This window comes from Sinohyriopsis cumingii, chromosome 14, assembly GCF_028554795.1.
Source record: "Sinohyriopsis cumingii isolate HCF-2022 chromosome 14, ASM2855479v2, whole genome shotgun sequence".
Classification (NCBI taxonomy): Eukaryota; Metazoa; Mollusca; class Bivalvia; order Unionida; family Unionidae; genus Sinohyriopsis; species Sinohyriopsis cumingii.
In genome coordinates, this window is record NC_142974.1 from 6,880,477 (window position 1) to 6,903,534 (window position 23,058).

Here is a 23,058-nt window from a genome sequence, read left to right on the forward strand (position 1 = left end):
CCACATGTACTCATATGTCATGGTCAATTACATTGGAACAATAAATAATTAACTGTATTAATTAGAGTTTAGAAAATTATACAAACATATCTTTTGATCTAAGGAGTAGTTAACTACAATGCCACCTGAAATAACAATATATGGCACAATATGGGTACTTTATTTGATAGTTTTACAGAAGGTAGCAAAACTTTTGCATAAATGTTTCCATTTTATTTTCATCTTTGTAGATTAATTGTCAAGTTTTTCCATGTTGGTTTTATATATCGAAGCTTTTAATGTGTTAAATATCAAAAGGTAAAAAGAATGAAACCTGTTTAAATGTTGTTTTTCCTACCAGATAGTAGTAAGTTTGTCTCTCCATCACACCATGGTTATTATTGTATTTAGGCCATTGATGACCATGTCATGAAAATATGTTCTCCTTTATCACTGTTTTGTTTTTTGACTTATGTAAATATAGAGGCAGGGCGTATGGTTATTTTTGTATGTATCCATGGTAACATTTCATTATTTAACACTCTGAATCATGAAACTGATAATTTCCTTTGTGTGAATTATATTAGTTACCTCCCTTTTTCAACGGATTACCTCCCCATAGGAGGTATGCTTCTTTTCTGTGTATCCATGTTGTGTTGTTGTTGGGTTTAACGCCATTTTTCAGCACACGATAGGCTATACATGGCGGCCAGTATTAATGGTGGAGGAAGATCTCTGGAAAACCCCAGAAAAAAACACCGACCCATGAGAAGCTACTGGCAAGCTTTCTCACATACCCACATTAGCCAAATCTGAGACTCAAACCCACGCAGACAGAGGTGAGATGGCAGTGATCCGTAACGAACAGCGCTTTAGACCACTCATCCACTCTGGGCCTCCGTGTGTTATGTCAAACAGTATCTCCTACAACATACATGAGCTGGATATTTCAAACTGTTAGGATTGCAATGATCAGTAGACATGTCCAGCTGGTTTTTGCATTTCAATTTGAGCACGGGGATAGATCCTGTTCATCATGCGGTAAGGGAATGACCATTTAATTGCTACTAGTGTTGGCTGAAGGCTCTCAGATTTATATTTAAAAAGAAATTCTGGCTGTAAAAAAATATTCACGCTCTGATTACTTAACCAGATAAAACCAAATTTTTGAATTCTACCCCTTACAATAGTTGAAAAAATGTTGAGATAAAACAATTTTTTTATATCCTGGTTGGAAAGAAAATCCCAGCTCATCTGAGACAAAATTCAATGCTTTGTCCCTAATGGATCATGCAAGAATGCTATATTTTTGACACAATATGATGCTGGCAGTACAAACACAAACCCTTTTACTAGGAGATAATTCTGCAAAACATTGTGTACTAAACAGGTGGGTGCAATTTAAAATAGTTGCCATCCAAGCTGTTTTTGGGAAATTCTACCTGCCTTGAACCCACATGCTTAGTGCTATGGGTGGCTAGCTCTTCTTCCAATTGGACTATTGGTATATCACTGTCTACATACTGTAATTTAATTTTGGGAGGTGTACATGCCTCACATCAATTTCAAGAACGACACAAGCCCTAAACACCTAATTCATAAATGTATCCATATCTTTAATTATTAAAAAATATTAGTTGAAAAGGTCAAAACATAGCCTGATGTTAAAATATTTGACCACCAATTTATGAATTACCTCCTGCCACCTGTCAAACATTGTCTCTTTGACTGATTTTTCATATTGAGTTCAAAGGGAGAGAGATCTTGCATTTTCACATAAAATAAGCTGATGAAGTTATTTCCTACTTGACCTGTACAGGTTAGACCCCTGACTCATTACATATAATAGATTTTGTATTTTTTTTTAAAAAACTTACTGATTGTCAGCAAAATAGTAATGGGATAAGTATTTAAAACTTCATAAATTTTGCACAAGTTGAATATAATGAATTGTTATCAAATATAAAAAGAAATGGATATGTTGTGGGGGGTGGGTCTTAAGCACTTCACTGGTATTGAGTTTACATTAGCTTTCCATGAGACTGCTCTGGTGGCCTGAGTGGTTAGAGCATCTGCCTCGGATGTGGAAGTTGGTGGGTTCAAACCCTAGCCAAGTTATACCAAAGACTAATAAAAAATATGGTACTACATGTACCAGCTTTCTCACTTGGCACTCAGCATTGAAAGGTTAGTGTTAGGACTGGTTGGCATGGTGTTAGGACAATCATGTGACTGGGTGGGTCATGATGATACATGTCTGTGGCATGATGCCCCAGTGCCAGACATCACTATAAACTGCCATACTGCAGATATAACTGAAAAATTGTTAAAGCTATGTTACAAATTTAATACATATACACACACATACAGAGTTTTCCATGACAGAAAACCTGCATAGCCATTGTAAGACAGATTGTAAATCACTTTTCCTTATGTCTCCTATGCACATACTTTTAATCGACGTTGTGATTTTCTTTCATAGCACTGTTATTTCCATTCTTAAAATTGTTTAATTAAGAATTTTTCTTTTTTTTTATTATAATAAGAAACAAGTTACAACCATATCTTTTATCTCCATCCTACCAGAGTTTGTAGCACTATGATAAACAATGGTAAAATGTGATATATTGATGATATCAATATGTAATGATCACAGCAATTTGAGTTGGGGGCCCAGGGTGGCTGAATAGTCTAAAGTGCTCACCTTTAACAATCACTTGCATCAGCTCTATCAATGTGGGTTTGCGTCTCGGGCTTGACGTAAAAGCTTGCCACTAGCTTCTATGGATTGGTTCTTCTTCCTTTGTTTTTACCTTGGTTCTTCCTTCACTAGCTATACTGGCCACCAAATATAGCCTAGTATGTGCTGAAAAATGGCGTTAAGCCCACAAAATCAGCCTCAGCATTATAAAGGCTGACTATCTTAAAAGCCTTTATCCATCTCTTCGTTTTCTTCATTTGGTATTTAAAAAATTTGCTATCCTAAAAAAACTATGTTACATGTTGTTTTTTTTTTTTTTGCAGATGAACTTGAAACATTTATTGTAACAGAAAATGGAGTCAAGCCACTCCTGAATCTTTTGATGTCACATGATCTTAGAGTTCAACGCAATGCTGCAGGAGCTGTACTCAACCTCACACACATAGGTAAGATTATCATAATTTGCGTATAGCCAACTCTCTAAATTAATGCTTACCAGTAATCTCTCTGGACTACTGATCATTAATATTGCTTGTGAATTATTACATCAATATGATTACAATAAAACTATCTTGGAGCATTCGGTCTGTTGTACCAAACTACACAACTACCTCAATAACTCGCGAACCCGCTTATAACTTGGGGTCAGGTGTGGATCCCAATTTTTTAAACCAGAAAATAAAATTTATTCCTATTTGTTGAACTTGAGGAAAATCGCGATCAAAATTGGTAATGGAAGCTTTGGTGTATCACTCATTTTATCATCGAAAACGGTAGATAGGACCTGGAAATTTTATTCATCACAATGAAATTTCAAATTTAAAAACAGGTCATAACATATTTTACATTTTCTTTGCAAACGACCTTCCTATTACACTGCAATAATTTTTTAATGATATGCAAGGAAATTGCGGGAACCAGACTCGTCAAGAAAACAAAAAGCAGTGATGTAATGCACCGATTTTTTTGCATACGCATGATGGTTGTTGAAACCAGTTGAAATGATCTTTCATATGTTAGACATTTTGAAAATAAATGTTTTTTAAACAGAATAACGAACAACTTCATTATAAAATTTGCGTGATTAAAAATTATTATCGATGTAATTGTAAAATGAGGATTCATCAATAAACAGCCTAGTTCCCTAATGCTTACCCCCCCCCCCCGTTTTCTCGATGTCAAAGCGATTTTATTCAATTTTTTTAGGTCCCTTGGTAACATGTACCTCGCTTATAGTGCAGTCAATGTTTGTGAACCCCATTGTGCGTGAGTTATTGAGGGAGAGGTGTAGGTAAATTGCAATGGGCATTATGTCATTATTTCTAAATAGCTTTTCATGAAGTTTTCACTATGTTACTAAAAATCTATAATTTACTTTATATGAATATTTTTGTTTAAAGCAAGAAAATAAGTTTTAATATCATTAATTTTGTAATGATTAAGTAGCTTTTTAATTGGTAATTAAGTTAATTGCAAGAATCCATCACATAAGGAATTTCAGGATTGTTGATTTTTTCACATATCTGTTTTTAAATTAATTGTGTCCTGGTATTTCATTATAAAAAGGGAAAGTATTATCAGTACATAGTTTTATTTTGGTTGATTGGTAGGAATATACATGGGCCTGGCTGGGACTCTAACCCAGATGGAAAGAGGGAAGAATTTTGTGTTTAATATATACAGACCAGGGTGGCTAAGTGGTCTAAGGAGCTTACCTTTACAGATCACTGACTTCTCACCTCTGTCCATGTGGTTTCATGTCTCATCTTATCCAACGTGGATATATAGATAAAGCTTGCCATTAGTTTCCCATAGGTCAATGGTTCTTCCTGGGATTTTCCTCCACCAAATCTACTGGCTGTAGTCTGTAACCTACCATATGCAGAAAAAGGCATTAAACCAAACAAACTAAACTTTATACATACAGACCATTGCATTTTCATTTTTGACATAGTGTGTACAACTTTGAAAACTTGAATTTAAAGAAGTTTTTTATTTTTCAATTGTCTTTGAAATTGTTACTAAATGTTCCATAAATATTTTTCCAAGAATTCCCTGAATGTACCTAAAGGAATACAAAATGGCTAACCTGAATAACATGTATCACTTTTTGAAATAAAATTTAATTTTTTATTATTAGAGTTTTAAAAAGATTCATAAAAATAGGATAAAATGTGATAAAAGGCACACATTTACTTACCTGATGGAGTTGAATAGGCATTATTACATATTTTTGTATTCCTTTTGTAATCATTTATACAGTAATAAACAGTTTGTAAGATCTGGGACAAGTTCAAATTCTGTAAGAAAAAATATTCCTTGAAATTTACATAAGTTTCAGAAAACATTTTGTGAGTAGTAATATTAAATCCAATGAATTTAAAATATTTATTTAAAACATTAGATACAGACACAGTTAGTTTTATAGAGTATATATAGATAAACCCTGATGTTGTCTCTTCCTTTTATTTCATGTTCTCAATATTGGATCTTGTTACTAAGTGGGCCAGCTGAATTATTTACATTTGTTATGTCTACAGAATCAAATCGCAATGAGCTGGTGAACAGAGGTGCAATTCCTGTTCTAGTTCAAGCACTACATTCTCCTGATGGTGATGTACAGTACCACTGTTCAGCTGCACTCAGCAATATCGCTGTCAACAAGAAATACAGAACTATGATAACAGCAGTGGGACATCATGATGTTATTGAACTTTTAATACGATTGATCTCGTCAGAGTCAGAAAAGGTAACTAATGAAATTTTAAGAACATTTTGCAACATTATAGGGACCAATTTGTTTATTTACAGCATGCAAATATATGCTTGAGCGTAAGAAATATGTTTGATCCTGAGGGGTTTAAGTCTTGTTCAGTATGCTCCTGTCAAGATTTGCACATATCAAAACAATGTGTGATTGTTTTTTTGAAGAAAACAATAAGCAACTTAGTGCAAAAAGGATATACCAAATACAGTCTATTCCTGTTTGAACGCTCCAGTGGCCTAGCGGTTAGAGCATCTGCCTCGGATGTTGGAGGTTGTGTGTCCAGTCCCTGGATGAGTCATACCAAAGCCTTATAAAGAATGGTACTAAGAGATGCCTCGCTTGGCACTTAGCATTGAGAGGTTATTGTTAGGACTGGTCGGCCTGGTGTCAGGGTAATGTGACTGGGTGGGACATCATGCTACATCTCTGCAGTATAACTGAAAAATTGTTAAAGCTACATTAAAAATCCAAATCACACACACACACACACACTATTCATGTTTATTGCGTAAGACACTAACATTATTGGTTAAGCATACCAGCTGGATATTGTGTATATGACACTAGAGATGACAATACAGTATAGTATGCATATCACACTGTGGATGTGTCAATAAAGTATAGTATGCATATCACACTGTGGATGTGAAAATACAGTATAGTATGCATATCACACTAGAGGCGACGTTACAGTCTAGTATGCATATCACACTGGATGTGACATACAGTATATTATGCATATCACACTGGATGTGACAATACAGTATAGCATGCATATCACACGGGTGGATGTGACAATCGTCTAGTATGCATATCACTCTGTGGATGTGACAATACAGTCTAGTATGCATATCACACTGGATGTGACAATATAGTATTTTATACATATCACACTGTGAATGTGACAATACAGTCTGTTATGCATATCACTGTACAAGTTACAATACAGTATATTATGCATATCACACTGTGGATGTGACAATACAGTATATTCTACATATCACACTGTAGAGGTGACAATACAGTATATTGTGCAGACCACACTGTAGAGGTGACAATACAGTATATTATGCATATCATACTGTAGATGTGACAACGCAGTATAGTATGCATAACACACTGTGGATGTGACAATACAGTATTTTATGTATATCATACTGTGGATGTGACAATACAGTATAGTATGCATCTTACACTGTGGATGTGACAATACAATATAGTATGCATTTCACACTGTGGATGTGACAATACAGTATTTTCTGTATATCATACTGTGGATGTGACAATACAGTACACTGTGCATGTCATACTATGGATGTGACAATACAGTATATTGTGCATGTCATAATATGGATGTGACAATACAGTCTCATATGCATATCACACTGTAGAGGTGACAATACAGTATATTATGCATATAATACTGTGGATGTGACAATACAGTATAGTATGCATATCACACTGGATGTGACAATATAGTATAGTATGCATATCACACTGGATGTGGTAATATAGTATAGTATGCATATTACACTGTGGATGTGACAATACAGTAAAATATGCATATCACACTGGATGTGACAATACACACTTTGGATGTGACAATACAGTATTTTATGTATATCATACTGTGGATGTGACAATACAGTATATTGTGCATGTCATACTATGGATGTGACAATAGTCTAGTATGCATATCACACTGTAGAGGTGACAATACGGTATATTATACATATCACACTGTGGATGTGACAGTACAGTATATTATGCATATCACACTGTAGAGGTGACAATACAGTGTAGTATGCATATCACACTGTGGATGTGACAATACAGTATAGTATGCATGGTACACTGTGGATGTGACAATACAGTATAGTATGCATATTACACTGTGGATGTGACAATACAGTATAGTATGCATACCACACTGGATGTGGCAATACAGTATAGTATGCATATCACACTGTGGATGTGACAATACAGTATTTTATGCATATCATACTGTGGATGTGACAATACAGTATATTATGCATATCATACTATGGATCTGACAATACCATCTAGTATGCATATCAGACTGTAGAGGTGACAATTCAGTATATTATGCATATCATACTGTCGATGTGACAGTACAGTATAGTATGCATATCACACTGGATGTGACAATACACTATAGTATGCATATCACACTGTAGAAGTGACAATACAGTATATTTTGCATATCACACTGGATGTGACAATATAGTATAGTATACATATCACACTGGATGTGATAATACAGTATAGTATGCATGTCACACTGGATGTGACAATACAGTATAGCATGCATATCACACTGGATGTGACAATATAGTATAGTATACATATCACACTGTGGATGTGACAATACAGTATAATATGCATATCACACTGTGGATATGACAATACAGTATTTTATGCATATCACACTAGATGTGACTATACAATATATTATGCAGATCACACTGTAGAGGTGACAATACAGTATATTATGCATATCATACTGTAGATGTGACAACACAGTATAGTATGTATATCACACTGGAGTTGACAATACAGTATATTATGCATATCACACAGTAGGGGTGAAAATATGATGTCACCTTAAAAATATCAAGATGCATAATGCATGCACCCACTACAATACAGCTTTAGGTTTATCACAGTTTCAAGACATATTTAATAGGTGATCTTCTAATATTAAGAAATGGGAATGCTACATGATAATATTTTTTACTTTTTCCTTTCAGGTTAAGTGCCAGGCATGTATTGCCTTGAGAAATTTGGCTGCAGATGGTAAGTGTAAAGTACCATTCTGTCAGAGTTGTAATAAACAATCAATACTTACAGAGTGTACAGTAGTATTCATTTTTTTATATATTGTCTGTCAAATAAGATATGAATTGGTCATTGCTTGATTAAGTCCCAAAAGTGAAAAACTAATGGTCAAGAATGATGTCATTTTTCCTTTCCAATAAAATATTATTTTGCCCAACCAAAGAAGTAACATTGTTGTTTTTTATTTGTATTTTTTTCTGCATTTAAAAATATGAATTCAAGAGAAGTAGAGAGCCAGGATAATTTGAAGAGCACATTAGGACTGTTGTGCCAAATGCTATGAATTTTATTTGTAATATACATCAGATCTTTATTTATTCATTTTAGAGGACAACCAGTGTCTGATAGCCCAGCATGGCACCATTCCAACTCTACACCAGGCACTGAATTCCAAACATCCTGAGACAAAAACTGCTGTCATGGGATGTATCAGAAATCTCTCATTACATAAAAGCAATGAAGTGAGTGTGAAATTTCATTACTGTTGGATTAAAATAGTGGTAATCACACAGTAACAAAGCAATAACAATAATAATGGAAATCATACAGTAACAAAGAAATATAATAATTAAAATGGTGGGAATCTTACAGTAACAGAGCAATAACAATAATTCAGTAGTGGGAATCATATAGTAACAAAGCAATAACAATTATAGTGGGTACCATACAGTAACAAATGAATAACAATAATAGTGGGAATCATACAGTAACAAAGCAATAACAATAATAGTGGAAATCATATAGTAACAAAGCAATAACAATAATAGTGGGAGTCGTACAGTAACAAAGCAGTAACAAGCACTTTTGTTTTCATATTGATAACTTAAAGGTAAAGCAACCTACCCAGAAGTGGATGAATTTATCAGATTTGCATTTCATATGCAGTTCTTGTGCATTCTGTTTGTATTCCATTTTTATTCTGTCGGCATTCCATGCATATTTCCTATATCATCTTGTCTTTTTTTTGTGTCTCATTGATTAGTCATAAATGAAAATGTTATCGTCACTCTTCTGAAAGGATGGATGATCATATCATTATTGGGTTCATACCAAATGACATCTTATGACGTCTAGTTGGTCCATAATACAGATAATGCCAATCTGATATCAGATATGGCCACCATGGCAGCCATCTTAAAAATCATGTTATCACAACTCTACTTGAACAGAAAGTCATATTGGTATATGCTTTCTCCAGGAGACTTATGATGTCTGGGTGTATGTCTTAAATGAAAATTGTGCTGATCTGACATCTGTAATGGTTGCCACAATATCTACCTTGAAAATATTATTTCTACTCTTCCTGAATGGAAAGTCACACCTTGAAAATATTGTTATCTCTACTCCAACATGGATAGCTATATCAAATGAGGTTTCAGTCATTAGACCTCTTATGATACCTAGTTTGTCCTATATGAAAATTCTACCAGTTGTTCGTCCAATATGGCTGCAACAATGACTGTCCTACAAATCTTGTCACTACTTCCCCTGAAAGGATGAGCCACATGACCTGAGGTTTTCAGCAAATGACTACTAATTATACTGATCTGACAACCATTATGATTTCACCATTTTTTCAAAAATTACCTGTAAAATATGAATTTATGGAATAAAAGCAAAACTTACATTGTATTGTTGTGGTAAAATCTGGACCCTGGCTTGTCCATGTTTGATTTGGATCCTGGTTTCATGTTAGATTTAGTAGAATTGGTCAGGGAACCAGACTAACTTTACATGAGTACCTAAACTGCACATATTTGTTCATTCATTATGTCTGCATCATCAAGCAGTTGCTGATGAGACTCAGATCACAATTATTTTTCCCATATAGTCTCTGCATTTGCTCCTCAGTACTGAACTTTCCACTGTGTCCAAATCCAAATAAATTATATGTTAATCTAAAGAACCTTTTGTAAAGAAAGCAGCATGCAACCAGACTATAATGCTTATTTTCTATAAAAGAAACTATAACTTTAAAATGAATGCCTGTAAATAACTCTTGTATCACCATCAAAACAGACTGGGACTACATTCTTGGGCACTGATCCAGAAATAATAATTATGGCCTGAGTCCTATCATGCCATATTATTTACGGCCAATTTTAGTAAGACTTTTATATTTCAACTTTACTCACAAAGTCATTTTGAATTTCATGGCAAACAAGATGTGTGACAGCTGTCAGTGTATCGTGTTGGTGTAGTTTTGGGTGAAGTGTTCTTGAGACACTAAAATTGAACTTGCTATGTCTTTCTTAATTATAAGAATTTTTAAATGCAAAAGAACTAAATTGTAATACAAGCTAGCTTATATCCAAAGATATATTTAAAATTTAAAAACAATGATTATAATATGTCCACGACCACAATAAATTTGAAAATATTGTTATCATTTGAGAATATCAGAGATAGTTTCAACACTCAACAGTTAAAAGGTAGAAATGGTCTTATCTTGAATTTAAGATTTTTTTTTATACCCAGATAAGTGTCAGTACCTTTGAAAGACTGTTATTTGTAATAATAGTTTTACAAGTGCAGTCAACACTTAACCATATATGCACTTAAACTTAAAATCGGAATTTGAAAGATATAATGCTGCCTATATTGTATGCGGGGCCCGCATCATATAAATAATATAGCCACATTCAGACATGGCCTTATTTTCAGTTTAATAAAGATTCACATAGATTGAATATGTTTGCATACTAGAAACTGGACTTGAACCTGTAATATTTTCCTACTAGAAACTGTACTTTAACATTTAATGCTTACCTACTAAAACCAGGCTTTAACGTGTATTGTTTACCTATTAAGAACTGGACTTTAACATGTATTATGATTGCCTCATACAATTACTTTCTTTATTTTCAGTCTGTAATCATAAAGTCGGACATACTGGCTGATATCAAGGCCATTTTGAGTGACCATAAAAATCCAGAAGCGCAAAAGCATGCAGCAGGGACAATCAGAAATCTAGCTATGGGGGATCATCTCAAGGTAATGGTCTTAGCAGCTTAGTATTATATACCCTGTTGGGGACCATAAAGCAGTGGTCTTTGTAATTTAGCACCATGTTTACCCATTGCAGGATCATCATAGTATAATGATCTTTAAGTATCAAATTAACTTATGGCAGTGATAATAACTGTCATATTAACTCAGTGTTTGACCATCTCAGAGTTGTTGTTGTTGTAGGGTTTAACACCATTTTTTAACACAAGATAGGCTATACATGGCAGCTAGTATAAATGATGGAGGAAGAACCTGGGAAAACCCCAGAAAGAACCACTGACCCACGAGACCATCTCAGAATAATGGTCTTAGTAACTTAGTGTCATATTAAACCAGTGAAGGACCATCTCTGAGTAATGGTCTTAGTAACTTAGTGTCATATTAACCCAATGAAGGACTATTTACTGTTAAGTTGATATTAAGAGTGTTTGATTGTATCCTCAGAAGGAAAGCTAAGATGTCATACTTGGCCCCAGATAATTAAAGATACCTCAAAAACTGTACCATATTGTACTGTACAGTATCTAACCATTGCTTACCATAGAACATTTTCCAAAATTAGAACTGATGGAAGGTAAAAGTTAAAGTATATAGTATATTAATTATTGTTAATTTCATATTACATCCATTGATTAAATGTGATAATACAGTAATAACATCAAATGTTGTTATGCTTCTATCTTCTCATGCATATAACTTGTTAGATAAGTTTCGACAGGTGCCCTCATTAATATATTCATATTAATGCTCGGTATTTATAAGCAATAACAGCTTGTTCCAGATGCACATTGTGAAATCCTTTGAACACGTATTAATTATAACTATTTTCTTTATTTCTAATTTGTTAAGAGTGGCTTATGTAAGCTAGATTCTGCTTAGATAATTATTCATATTTTCATAAAAGAGTACAAGACTTGATGACCTTGATATAGAGTGACAGGCAATAATAATAATACCTGATTAATGTTTTGAATCTGCTAACAGTATAGCAAACATGCAGGGATATTTTCACTTAACTGAAACAGATTGGGTGAGAAAATAATCTATGTTGGTGCTTGTACCTTGTCTCGGTGCAAAAACACCAACATAGATCCTATTAAACTATGGTCATTCCCTACCCCTTTTTTGTTTCTACTTCCCCATATTTGGTAACAGGGAGGGGAAAACCCCCTTTGAGGTAAAATCCTCGAAAGATCTATAGAGTTTTGTGACTTTTCATCTTATATTATGTTTCACTAGTGGACTCTACATAGTTTCTGCAATCTTCATTTTAGGTCATTGCTGAGAACCGGTGTGTGAAAAAACTGGCAGCTATTGTCCTTTCTAGGGAAACTAAGATGGATGTTCTGGCAGAGGTCACTGCAGCTCTTGCTGTATTGGCTGATGATGGTAGAGACATTTCTTTAAACATTTTTAGTGTTTATTGACTTTTCAGGTTATAGGATCTTTGCTGAATCGTATTAAAACTAATTGTACATCTTGAGACAGGTTATAATTACCATATGTATTCACTTACAATTTGAGTCTAACTGTAAACTGCACAGACCCAGAGCTGCTAGCACATAATGCTTTGGCAGATCTGGGTCTGTGCAGTTTTTTTAGGAGTAGCCTGTAGAACAAACAACACAGACCCTATTCTGCAGGTGCATTATGCTATGGCAGATCAGGATCTTTGTTGTTTGCAGTTTGACAAACTTGTAAGCATGTCTATACGATATTCAGTAGTTAGGTCAGCCTTATGTAAACCAATTTGTGATATCAACAGGGTTTTCAACAGACACGTACCCTCTGGTTTTGAATTTAAATATGACCAACTTTTGACCTGTGGAAATTCTGACTTGTGCGACAATTACATTTGGAGTTTATGGTAGAGGAAAAGGAACAGTTATGACACAAATGGACTGCCTTGTTAATCACATATCGGAATTGGTAAATTTGGACATCAAATTCCCTAATCAGCTGGTCAGAACTGGAGCATATGGTGGCTTGTAAATACATTTGTCAAAATGTGGACCAACTTGAATAATTTTATTTGCAATTAATTTACTTCATTTGGCAAAATGTTTAAAACTTCTGAATAATTTATGACTTCACTGGATTCATTTCTGATAAAGTATTGGTGTTTGTTTGATTGCTTTTTAAATTGTAATCAGTTATACAAAACAGGAATAGCCTATATGGTTTCTTGCAAATCCAGTTTTCTGCATGGGATTATGGCGATTAATTTGCTTCATTAGGCAAACCGTTTAAAACCTGTATCATTTTAATTAATGGATCATTCAGAAAAAATTGAACAGATAAAACACTCAGTGCATACATCTGAACTGTAAAATCACGAAGTCACTTTTCCTGTCTTTTCCATGCTAACCAATAAATTGACCTCATTTTGGAAAGATTTAGGCCATTTGAACCATTCAAAGGCAAATATAATTGCAACACTTGATAGTCCAAAATAGATTTGAAAATAATATATTTTATTTTAAGAATATCAATACAGATTTTACCTCCAGTTTATGCCCAGACTTCAGGTGTTTGAAAGAACGTACATCATGGTATCGTTTGTGGTCATGACTGAGTTTCTTTAGAACCCATCTTTGTCCCTTCAATTCAAATGTTGGTGATTGAGTCAAATTTTGTTTTGTATAATTTTGAACTCAGTATTCAGATGAACTCATACTACAGATTCTTTATATATCCTTTTATTTCAGATGAGGTCAAATATAGGCTTGTTCATTTTCAGGATGGACAGCTGTTTTTTAAGCTGGTCACTCTAGCTTCATTGTCCAGTCACTCTGAGGTCCAGTACAACAGTGCAGGGATCCTGGGTCAAATTTCACTTATAGGTGAGTTTTTACAGCTATTTGTTGAAAGGTATCCCACAACTTTCAATTTTAAATACAGCTAAGCCCACTAAATTGGCAACTGCATCAAGGTTCATTTAAGTATATAGATCAGATACAAATAAAGCTGGTAAAAAAATATGATTGACACATACTGACAAATTTTGTGGTCATGCCCTGAAATTTTCATCTTGTGTCTAGATGTCATGAAACCACTGGACATCCAGGATATTATCTGTCTTGCTACATATTACTGCTCAGAATCTGGAAGGAGGTGGTAGCCTGGTTGTAGCATACTGACCTGTTTTGGTGCAGAGAGGATACAGGTAAATGATCTTCCCTGTGTGATTTGAAAAGTAGCAGTTGCCATTTACTGCCACCAGGATTCTCACCACAGCAGGAGTATGCATAAGCACACACATTCCTGCTGTTTGGTATACAAGAGTGTAGCAAGTTGATGGAAGAGAAAATGTTTGTTGGATTTTAACAGCACTTCTCACATTATTGGACATCACTCCAAGGAAATCGGAATTAAGTGCTCTGTGCAAGGGACACACTGATGGCAGCTGACTCAAGATGGTCTGTGGGAGTATAGAACCGAAATCCACTGGATTATGAATCTAATGCTATACCAACCATCAGTTCTATCATTATCAGTAACTTTGTTAGTTCTCTACTTTGGTTTGTTCTTTATTTAAAAATGGATACATGTAAGCCCTGGCCTTCATTTTGTCTCCCTTGCAGTTATCATAGTGAAAATTAGTTATGTACATTTTTATGGCAGTGAAGGCAACATTAGCATAGGTGGATGCCAGGTTTTATAGAGTACTTATTGTCTTTCCATTTTCAGTTGGTTTTTTTTCTTTTTCAGTAATTCCGACCTATGTAAAAGAGGAAACTCTTAAGGGTATTGTGCTATACATCGACAGATTTCTCAAGTCTTCCGATCCCAACTTTGTGCATATTGCTTTGTGGACCCTTGTTCAACACCTGAAAGGTTAGTTAGATCACTAAAATGTGCTTAGGCAAAATTGTGATGGTCATATTTTTTTTAAAAGAAATTATTTTGGTGACCAAACTCTTCCTATCTTTATATGTATATATATATATATATACATACATGCATACATATGTACATACACCGAGTGGCCAAGTGGTCTAAAGCGCTTTCCATTACTGATCACTGCCATCTCACCTCTGTCTTCGTGGGTTCGAGTCTAGGATTCGGCTAATGTGGGTATGTGAAAAAGCTTGCCAGTAGCTTCTCGTGGGTCGGGGTTTCCCGGGTTCTTCCTTCACCAATAATACTGGCCGCCATGCGTAACCTATCGTGTGCTGAGAAATGGCGTTAAACCCCACAACAACATACATACATACATACACACACACACACACACACACACACACACACACACGGCTCTGTGCATTTCAGATGTTGACATGATACCAGGATCTTGTTTCCAACAACTTCGTGAGTTGTTGGAAACAGAATAAAGGCATCATGTAACAAAAATGGCCTGGAATGAACAAAAGAAATGTTATAGCATGGCACCATCCTAAAATGGATAAGGGGAAACAGTTGTAGCAGGTAAGTTATAAATCATATTTTGGCGGGGGCCTCGAGTGGCCGAGTGGTCTAAAACGCTCTCCGTTACGGATCACTACCATCTCACCTCTGTCTGCGTGGGTTCGAGTCTCGGATTTAGCCAATGTGGGTATGTTAGAAAGCTTGCCAGTAGCTTCTCGTGGGTCAGTGGTTCTTTCCGGGGTTCTTCCTCCCCCATTAATACTGGCCGCCATGTATAGCCTATCGTGTGCTGATAAAGGGCGTTAAACCCTACAACAACAACAACATATTTTGGCAGAGTATATTATGATTCAGTATCTTGGTCCTAATTTATGGAAAAGCTCTCCTTTCTTTGTAAAATGTCTCTTTTATATTTCTTGATAATAGAAACAGTTTATGTGCTCAGTTTATTTTAACATTTTGTTACGTTCTTAACTGTTTATATAGTAGCGCCGAAAACTTAGACAAGATATTTGCAACTTCCTTCAGGGTGCAGGCCATTTAAGTAATTTTTAAAGCCATGCCCTGTGGTGTAAATAAACATATTAAACAAGATCTGGCCTGTGGGTGATTGGTTTCACAGGCCTATCTTAGACATTGTGTAGCAGATCAACACTAATTAGCACAACTGGGTGATGCATAAAGGATGTCAGTTTTGTTCTAAATGACATGATGAGCATTGTCTGGGTGTGGTCAGTTTTGTTCTAAATGACATGATTAGTGTTGTCTGGGTGTGGTCAGTTTTGTTCTAAATGACATGATGAGCGTTGTCCGTTCATCTGAGAAACTACTACACAAGATAGGCATGCATTGTATCAGAGCTTATGAGGGAAAAACAACAACAAAATGACCAATATTTGGCAAATAGAAAAACTGTTTTTAAGTAAATAGTTTTTGACAGGTTTTGGTATTTGTCAGTTAATAATTTTGTGGTATTCATGTAGTTAATTAAATTAACCCAATTTAATCACAAATTAAAGCCCAGTATTGAATAGGAAATGTCAGTAATACTCCATTCTCAAATGAAAATATTCCATGATTACAACAGTTCTCTTGACTGGTAATACAATTCTTTTCAAAAAGCATTAAGAAAGAACTATTGAATACACAGACCCTGCCCTTCAGTCTAACTAAAATCATAGTTCATCCAAGACATTCAGAAAATGCGTGAAAGAAAAAGACAGGCATAATAAAATTAGGAACTTTTTTATTTATACCCATATATTCTTCCAACAATGGATTATTGTTCTAATGTATGGGGAAACTGTGCTAAATCTGAACTTGACAGGATTTATAAACTTCAGAAACGAGCAGCACATGTAATAATTTTAGATACATCTGTTGATCATCCCTCAAAAGCATTATTTACAGAACTCAAATGGTTCACAATATATGACAAGATAGATTTTCACAAGGCAGTTCTTTTATATAAATGTCTACATGGAATTGCACCAGAGTTATCTTCAGGACTTATTCAGGCCTTTTTCAACAAAATACCAGTTGAGATCAATATCACATGGAAACCTTCTAGTACCAGAACCAAGAACAGAGCAATTTAAAAAGAGTTTTTAATATTCTGGTACAGTTCTGTGGAATAAGCTTCCACTACATGTAAAATCTGCTGAAAATAATAGAGTATTTAAGAAAACATATCATGAGCATGTATGTGTTTCTAATAGATAATGGAATTTAGTATTTTAATACTAAACATGTTAAAATAAACACTAGTTATTGCTATCTTCATATAATGTGCATTGCTATACTCTCCTTAAGAGGGCCTCAAGGAAGAATAGTCCTTGACTAATGAGTCATCCTCTATAAATAAAGCATTATTATTACTATTATTATTATTATTATTATTATTCATGTTAATTGATGATGATTGGGGAGATTTTACTCTGTGCATGTGACTAATAGCCATTATTAAATTTAGTTTCAAAACATTACTGTCACATGTGTCTGTTGCTAAGGAAAGGTGGATAATTAATGAAAATAAAATGTTGCCATGGATTTTACTCATGCAACTTTTAGGGTGGATTACACATAGGATTTGCGGAGCTTTACATCTGTACAGCCTCGATAAAACAAGACTTCCTTTTGATCATGAGATACATTTGAAGTTCCCTTTTTGCAGGATAATTGTCATGCTGTTTTAAGTCCCATAGAAAACTCCAAACAACACATGGTACTATTATTGAATAGTATGAAATTATAGATAGAAACTCTAGAGAATTTTCATGAAAAGTAAACATGATTATGCTTGTTAAATATTAAATGATGCCACTCATTTCCCATAAATATCATTATAGCCAATTCATTATTCTTTTACATTACAAATGTGGGATTTCTCTTAACTATGTTTTGGTTTCTGTTGTAGATGAGGTGTTTTTAGAAGCCTTCAGAGACCATAGTATTCAAGTTGTGATATCCCATATCACTGAGTCACACAGTGGGTCAGCTATAGGTGAGCTTGCTCAGTGCGTAATGAGGTATTTGAAAGGTGAAGAATCTGCATCTGGCAGCTATTGACCAAGTTATGCATTTCCCATTGCAAATTTTTATAGAACTAATTTATGTTCATGTTGTAAATCGTTTATGAATTGACAGTGTCAGCTTGTTTGTATATGTAGATGCATATATGTGTCAGAACGACAGGTCAGGACAGATCAGGAGATTTGCAAAAATTTGGTCAAGTGCTTTGTTCTCAAAAGAAAGAGGATTTTCATCAATCCAGTTTTTGGCAGGCAAAGCGGAACATACCTTGCGGAGAGAATGAGAGTAATGCTTATTGTTTTGTGCTGACTAAGCTCCATAGTAACCCAGCCATAATCATTTAACTTCGTTATTCCTTTTGGAATTAGACCTGCTTACACATAGTATAATCCACCGTGACAAACTTGAAACAGTGAATACAACCAATGAAGCTGAAAGGATCGGAGGTGAAATTAGCAATTGGATTTTTAACAAAGTTTCATGTTTATGTGTATTTTGTGCATTTTTGTTATCTTTTCCAATTTTCTTACTCCATTGCTTTTTAATAAAGAACTTGTTGTCAGAATTTTAATGCATATGAAAATGTTCTTATACATTTTAAAGGCTGAAGAAGACTGGATGGCTTATAGCCATAACTGGAATTGTTCTTTAAATATTGAATATGCATTGATAATAAAATATGTCAGTATTGAACAGTTTTATGTAAAGTAAAAAGGAGTTTTATATTAACACTGCTACAGCTGCTGTCAAAATGCCAATATATGAGTTAAAATATATGCTCACTTACAAGTTCTGTCCAATTACAAACAGCATGGACCCAGATCAGGTGGCTCATAATTTGCCATAAGCAGTTTGTAATCATTTCAGTAAAGAAAAAAGCAGATTAGGATCTATGTTGTTTGCAGTTGAATGTGACTTTAAGTCATGATGAATGGTAGAACTTTTGTATTTCTTCTGTAAGAAAGTATCAGATTAAGAACTAAGATCTAATACAACAAATCAATTGATTATTAAGAAACATTTAATCTGAATCTGTTCAATCTGTAAGCAAGATTCACTTGGTCATTTTACTGAAAGTAATTATGTCCTGTTTGATTTTAGCATTTGATTTTGCTGTTGTTCCACCCAATGCTTGAAAGCATGCTTATCTTTTTCTATTTTTGACTTGGAGGGATATTTCACTCTCTGTTGCATAGTGTCTGGTCTCTTTTACCAGACATTGTTTGGATATGCTAATAATAGTATTAAAAACTATTTTAAGGTATTACTAAAATTAGTAATAAAGTTTGACTGCCTGTCAGTCACTTTCTTGTTTTTTTATGGTATATCAAAGGAGGCAATTCAAATATATTTGATTAGATTTGGTAGTAGCTATCTTCCTTATGTATTCTCATAGTGTCATATTAGGCACAAATAGTAGAAAGTGCTTTTAAAATTAAATCAAAATAATTCTTCAAACGTTGTTTATATAAATTCTTTTGTGATATATAATGGAAAGAAAATAGTATATCTGGAGTGTTAAATCTGATCATGTGCGAATTTGTATCAGTTCAATTAGTCATACCTTTTGACCACTTATATTACAAAAAATATGATTGTCTTTCACAGGGATGGCAATTTATGCAAGTGGCATCTAGAATCCAAAATCTGTACAGTGTACTGTGGATTTAATGGCCTGAAATTTCTTGATTGTCATCTAATTAAATGAAGATTTAACAATTTGTTTCCCAATAGAACTGAGTATTTATGTACACTATAGTATTCTCACAACTTCACATTTGTACCCTCCTTCTGATTTTAAAGATGAAAAGCATCAAGGATATTTTTTAAAAATGCACAGAACTTGTTCATTTCATTCATTGATTTATAATTTCTAACCTGACAGTCACCAAGGGGTCCCTAAAACTGTCATTATTTGCATTACAATCAGACTACTCACTGTCCATTTCTGGTTTATAAAATAGTCTATTTCTGTGTCCAGTATTCTTAGTGTATAGTTTTACTATTTTAAAAACAAATTGAACAAAGAAACAGAAGGAACTCTTGTATATGTATTTGTTCAAAGAAATAGAAATCCAAAATTTATGGAATTATTGCAATTTTCAAAGGCGGTTAACTATATCACATATGTCGCTTGAATACATAGACTGGCCCAAGCAAATATGGTGACCATGTGCTAAAGAAACACCTGTTTGATTTGAAACAACAAGAAGTTGATAGTATTTGGGACCCTGTAGTGACAGGTTAGAAATTACAAATCTGTGAATAAAATGATTATGGCTTGTGCATTTTTTTATATCCATCATGCCTTCTCATTTTTAAAATCAGTATGGGGGGTACAAACAGTACAGACATAATGGTTTGAGAATACTATCATATATTAAGTATGTATTTGTATTTTTATGCCCAGTTTACATAGAATTCAATGCATTTAACTTGTTGTTTCTCAGGAAAAATGTATTTTCTTTATATTTTTAATGAAAATAAGATAGTAAAAATTACAGGATGTAATACATTTGAATATATATATATATATATATATATATATATATATATATATATATATATATATGTATGTGTGTATGTATGTATATATGTATAGTGTCCCAAGACAGTAAACTTCCAGGTGTTTATGCATTTAAATATTTTACTTATTAATACTGGTACAAATTATTATGTATTGTGTTTCCTAAGGTGGTGATTACAGTATTGAATATTTTTCATATTGTACATATTAAGAAGCCGTCATGTATTGCATTATAACTGCAGTATCAGGTACTGCTGATGCCATCTTTAGTTCAAGCATGCTTAAGTGGCTATTGCATTTTCTTTTCTTTTTCTTTTTTTTTTTTGTTTCTCCCTATTTGTATTTTACTTAGTTACCTCCCTTTTTTGTGAGGGTTTGTCTGCCTAAAATATATATTTTTACTGTGTTTTATCTAAGTTAAAGAACCTTTTTCTGTGTTATATATGATTTGAATGAAATATTCTTATGTTGTCATCATGTATTTATGAGCACACTGTATGCAATGGGAAAGTAATTATGCAATGGAAATTAGCAACCTTCAGAAAGAGTTAGTTTCATAAAAATTAATGATGACACCAGTTTAAATGCTCTTCATTTTTCTCATAATGTAGAAAGCGGTCTGGTTCCATGCCAGTAATTGTATATGCATGTTCTTTAGCATTGTATTTGTCATGGCTTTGTCAAGGGAAGGACCTTTTGAAGTATTTTGATTTTATTCTTTATGTAGGGATTGTAAGACTTTTGTACATAATGGTAAAGGATCAAATTTTTCCAAAAGAGTTTTCTCTACAAACAATGTCAGGGCATTGTCAGATTCCTGGCGTAGCTAGTCATGCAAAAACAAATCAGTGTTTTACAGTTCACGGTGGGTTCATCACAGCCCAGCCTTAGTTCTTGAGAAAATTGCCTGTCTAAGCTCCCATCAATCAAATCAAGAACTTCCTTACACACAGAAAAGCCATCTTTGTTTTGGCTTTTTTATTCAAGTTTTTGAGTTTTTCTTTAAAATGTACAAAACTTTTAATATCATTAGTATTATATGATTTCTAATACATTCCATTTCACAAAGTTTTGGGGTTTTTTTTCTGGGGATTTATTATGATATGTATTTGTTATTAATATTTGGGAAGTCTTTCATAGTGTATAAGATGTGACAAAATCATGATTTTTTCATGTAAATGTCTTTTGGATATCGTGCAATACATTACAGTACATGGTGGAATTTTCACCCATAGAATTTGTTGCTTTTTGTGTAACATTTTTACATCATTTTGTAATTTTTAATGTGAAGTGACCTGCAGATGTGGCACGGGTCTAAAGTGCCTTCTGCATGTATTAAGAAGCAATTAATGGAAGCAGAAGTTGTGGTGGCTAAGTGATTCGCATACTGGACTCGGTGACCAAAAGAGTTAAGGTTGAAATCTTGTCATCAGATTTGTTGCGGTCAACTACTGTAGTGTGTTTATGGGCAAGGCAATTTATTCTGATTGTCCTGCTACTAAATAACCTGCATGTGTTGATGTGCCATAACTTATCCATATTATGTGTATTTATCTCAAATGCTTTCATGTTGTTTTTTCTTACTTTTATTGCAATGTTCACTACTGTAAATTGATATTTTTCGTGTTTGTAATATACTCATTGTAACTAAAAGAAAATACATTATTCTTAAAACAGTTATTTGTTCACCAAATTTAATTTTCTGCTCTTGCATTATATATTAAAACATCTAAGAAGGAAACTGTTCATAAGAAAAAATTCAAAAATTGTTTTTCACAACCAATCTTTGAAAAACGTGTCTGTCATTTTCGACATAATATCAGCAATGAAATATTTAGTTTTTAAACAAAATAGCGGGCTTGAATGATTTTGTTCACTACCATTGTCATAGATCAAAACACTACCATTGTCATAGCTCTAAACAAATAATCTAGTCCTTTACACAAGTGCTTATTCCAAAATAAAGTTTTCACTCATCAAATAATTTTAAATCCTTTCCTTACCAAGGTGTACAAATGATAGAAATTAGTGAAATCTTTTTTTTTTTAAATGTCATTTGAAATGTGCAATAGTGTCAGATCCTTTATGCATAAACTAAAACCTAATATGGTTCACATGAAATAATGGGTCATATATTAAACCTAGATTATTAGTGTAAATAAAAACTCTCACACAATAAATAATGTTATAATAGAGTGTAATAGTTTGGAAACTTGTGATCTGGTTTCAAAATCAGTGGATACTCCTGAACAAATAAATTACACAACTCTAGCTTTCAGAATAATGAAACACACACACACACATGCATATATAGAT

At 33.8% G+C, this 23,058-nt stretch overlaps 1 protein-coding gene across 1 annotated transcript in view; it reads left to right on the top strand.

Annotated features, from left to right (window-relative positions):
- Window positions 1-22,786, top strand: part of LOC149783151 (uncharacterized) — a 38,705-nt gene extending 15,919 nt beyond the window's left edge. Inside the window, exons 6-14 of the mRNA XM_089931384.1 lie at window positions 3,004-3,126; window positions 5,221-5,429; window positions 8,219-8,264; window positions 8,634-8,767; window positions 11,175-11,300; window positions 12,590-12,704; window positions 14,024-14,158; window positions 15,027-15,152; window positions 18,100-22,786. Of these exons, the coding sequence (XP_089787510.1) occupies window positions 3,004-3,126; window positions 5,221-5,429; window positions 8,219-8,264; window positions 8,634-8,767; window positions 11,175-11,300; window positions 12,590-12,704; window positions 14,024-14,158; window positions 15,027-15,152; window positions 18,100-18,251 (1,166 nt within the window). The 3' untranslated portion in view covers window positions 18,252-22,786. The remainder of the gene's footprint in view (window positions 1-3,003; window positions 3,127-5,220; window positions 5,430-8,218; window positions 8,265-8,633; window positions 8,768-11,174; window positions 11,301-12,589; window positions 12,705-14,023; window positions 14,159-15,026; window positions 15,153-18,099) is intronic.
- Window positions 22,787-23,058: the final 272 nt, after the last annotated feature.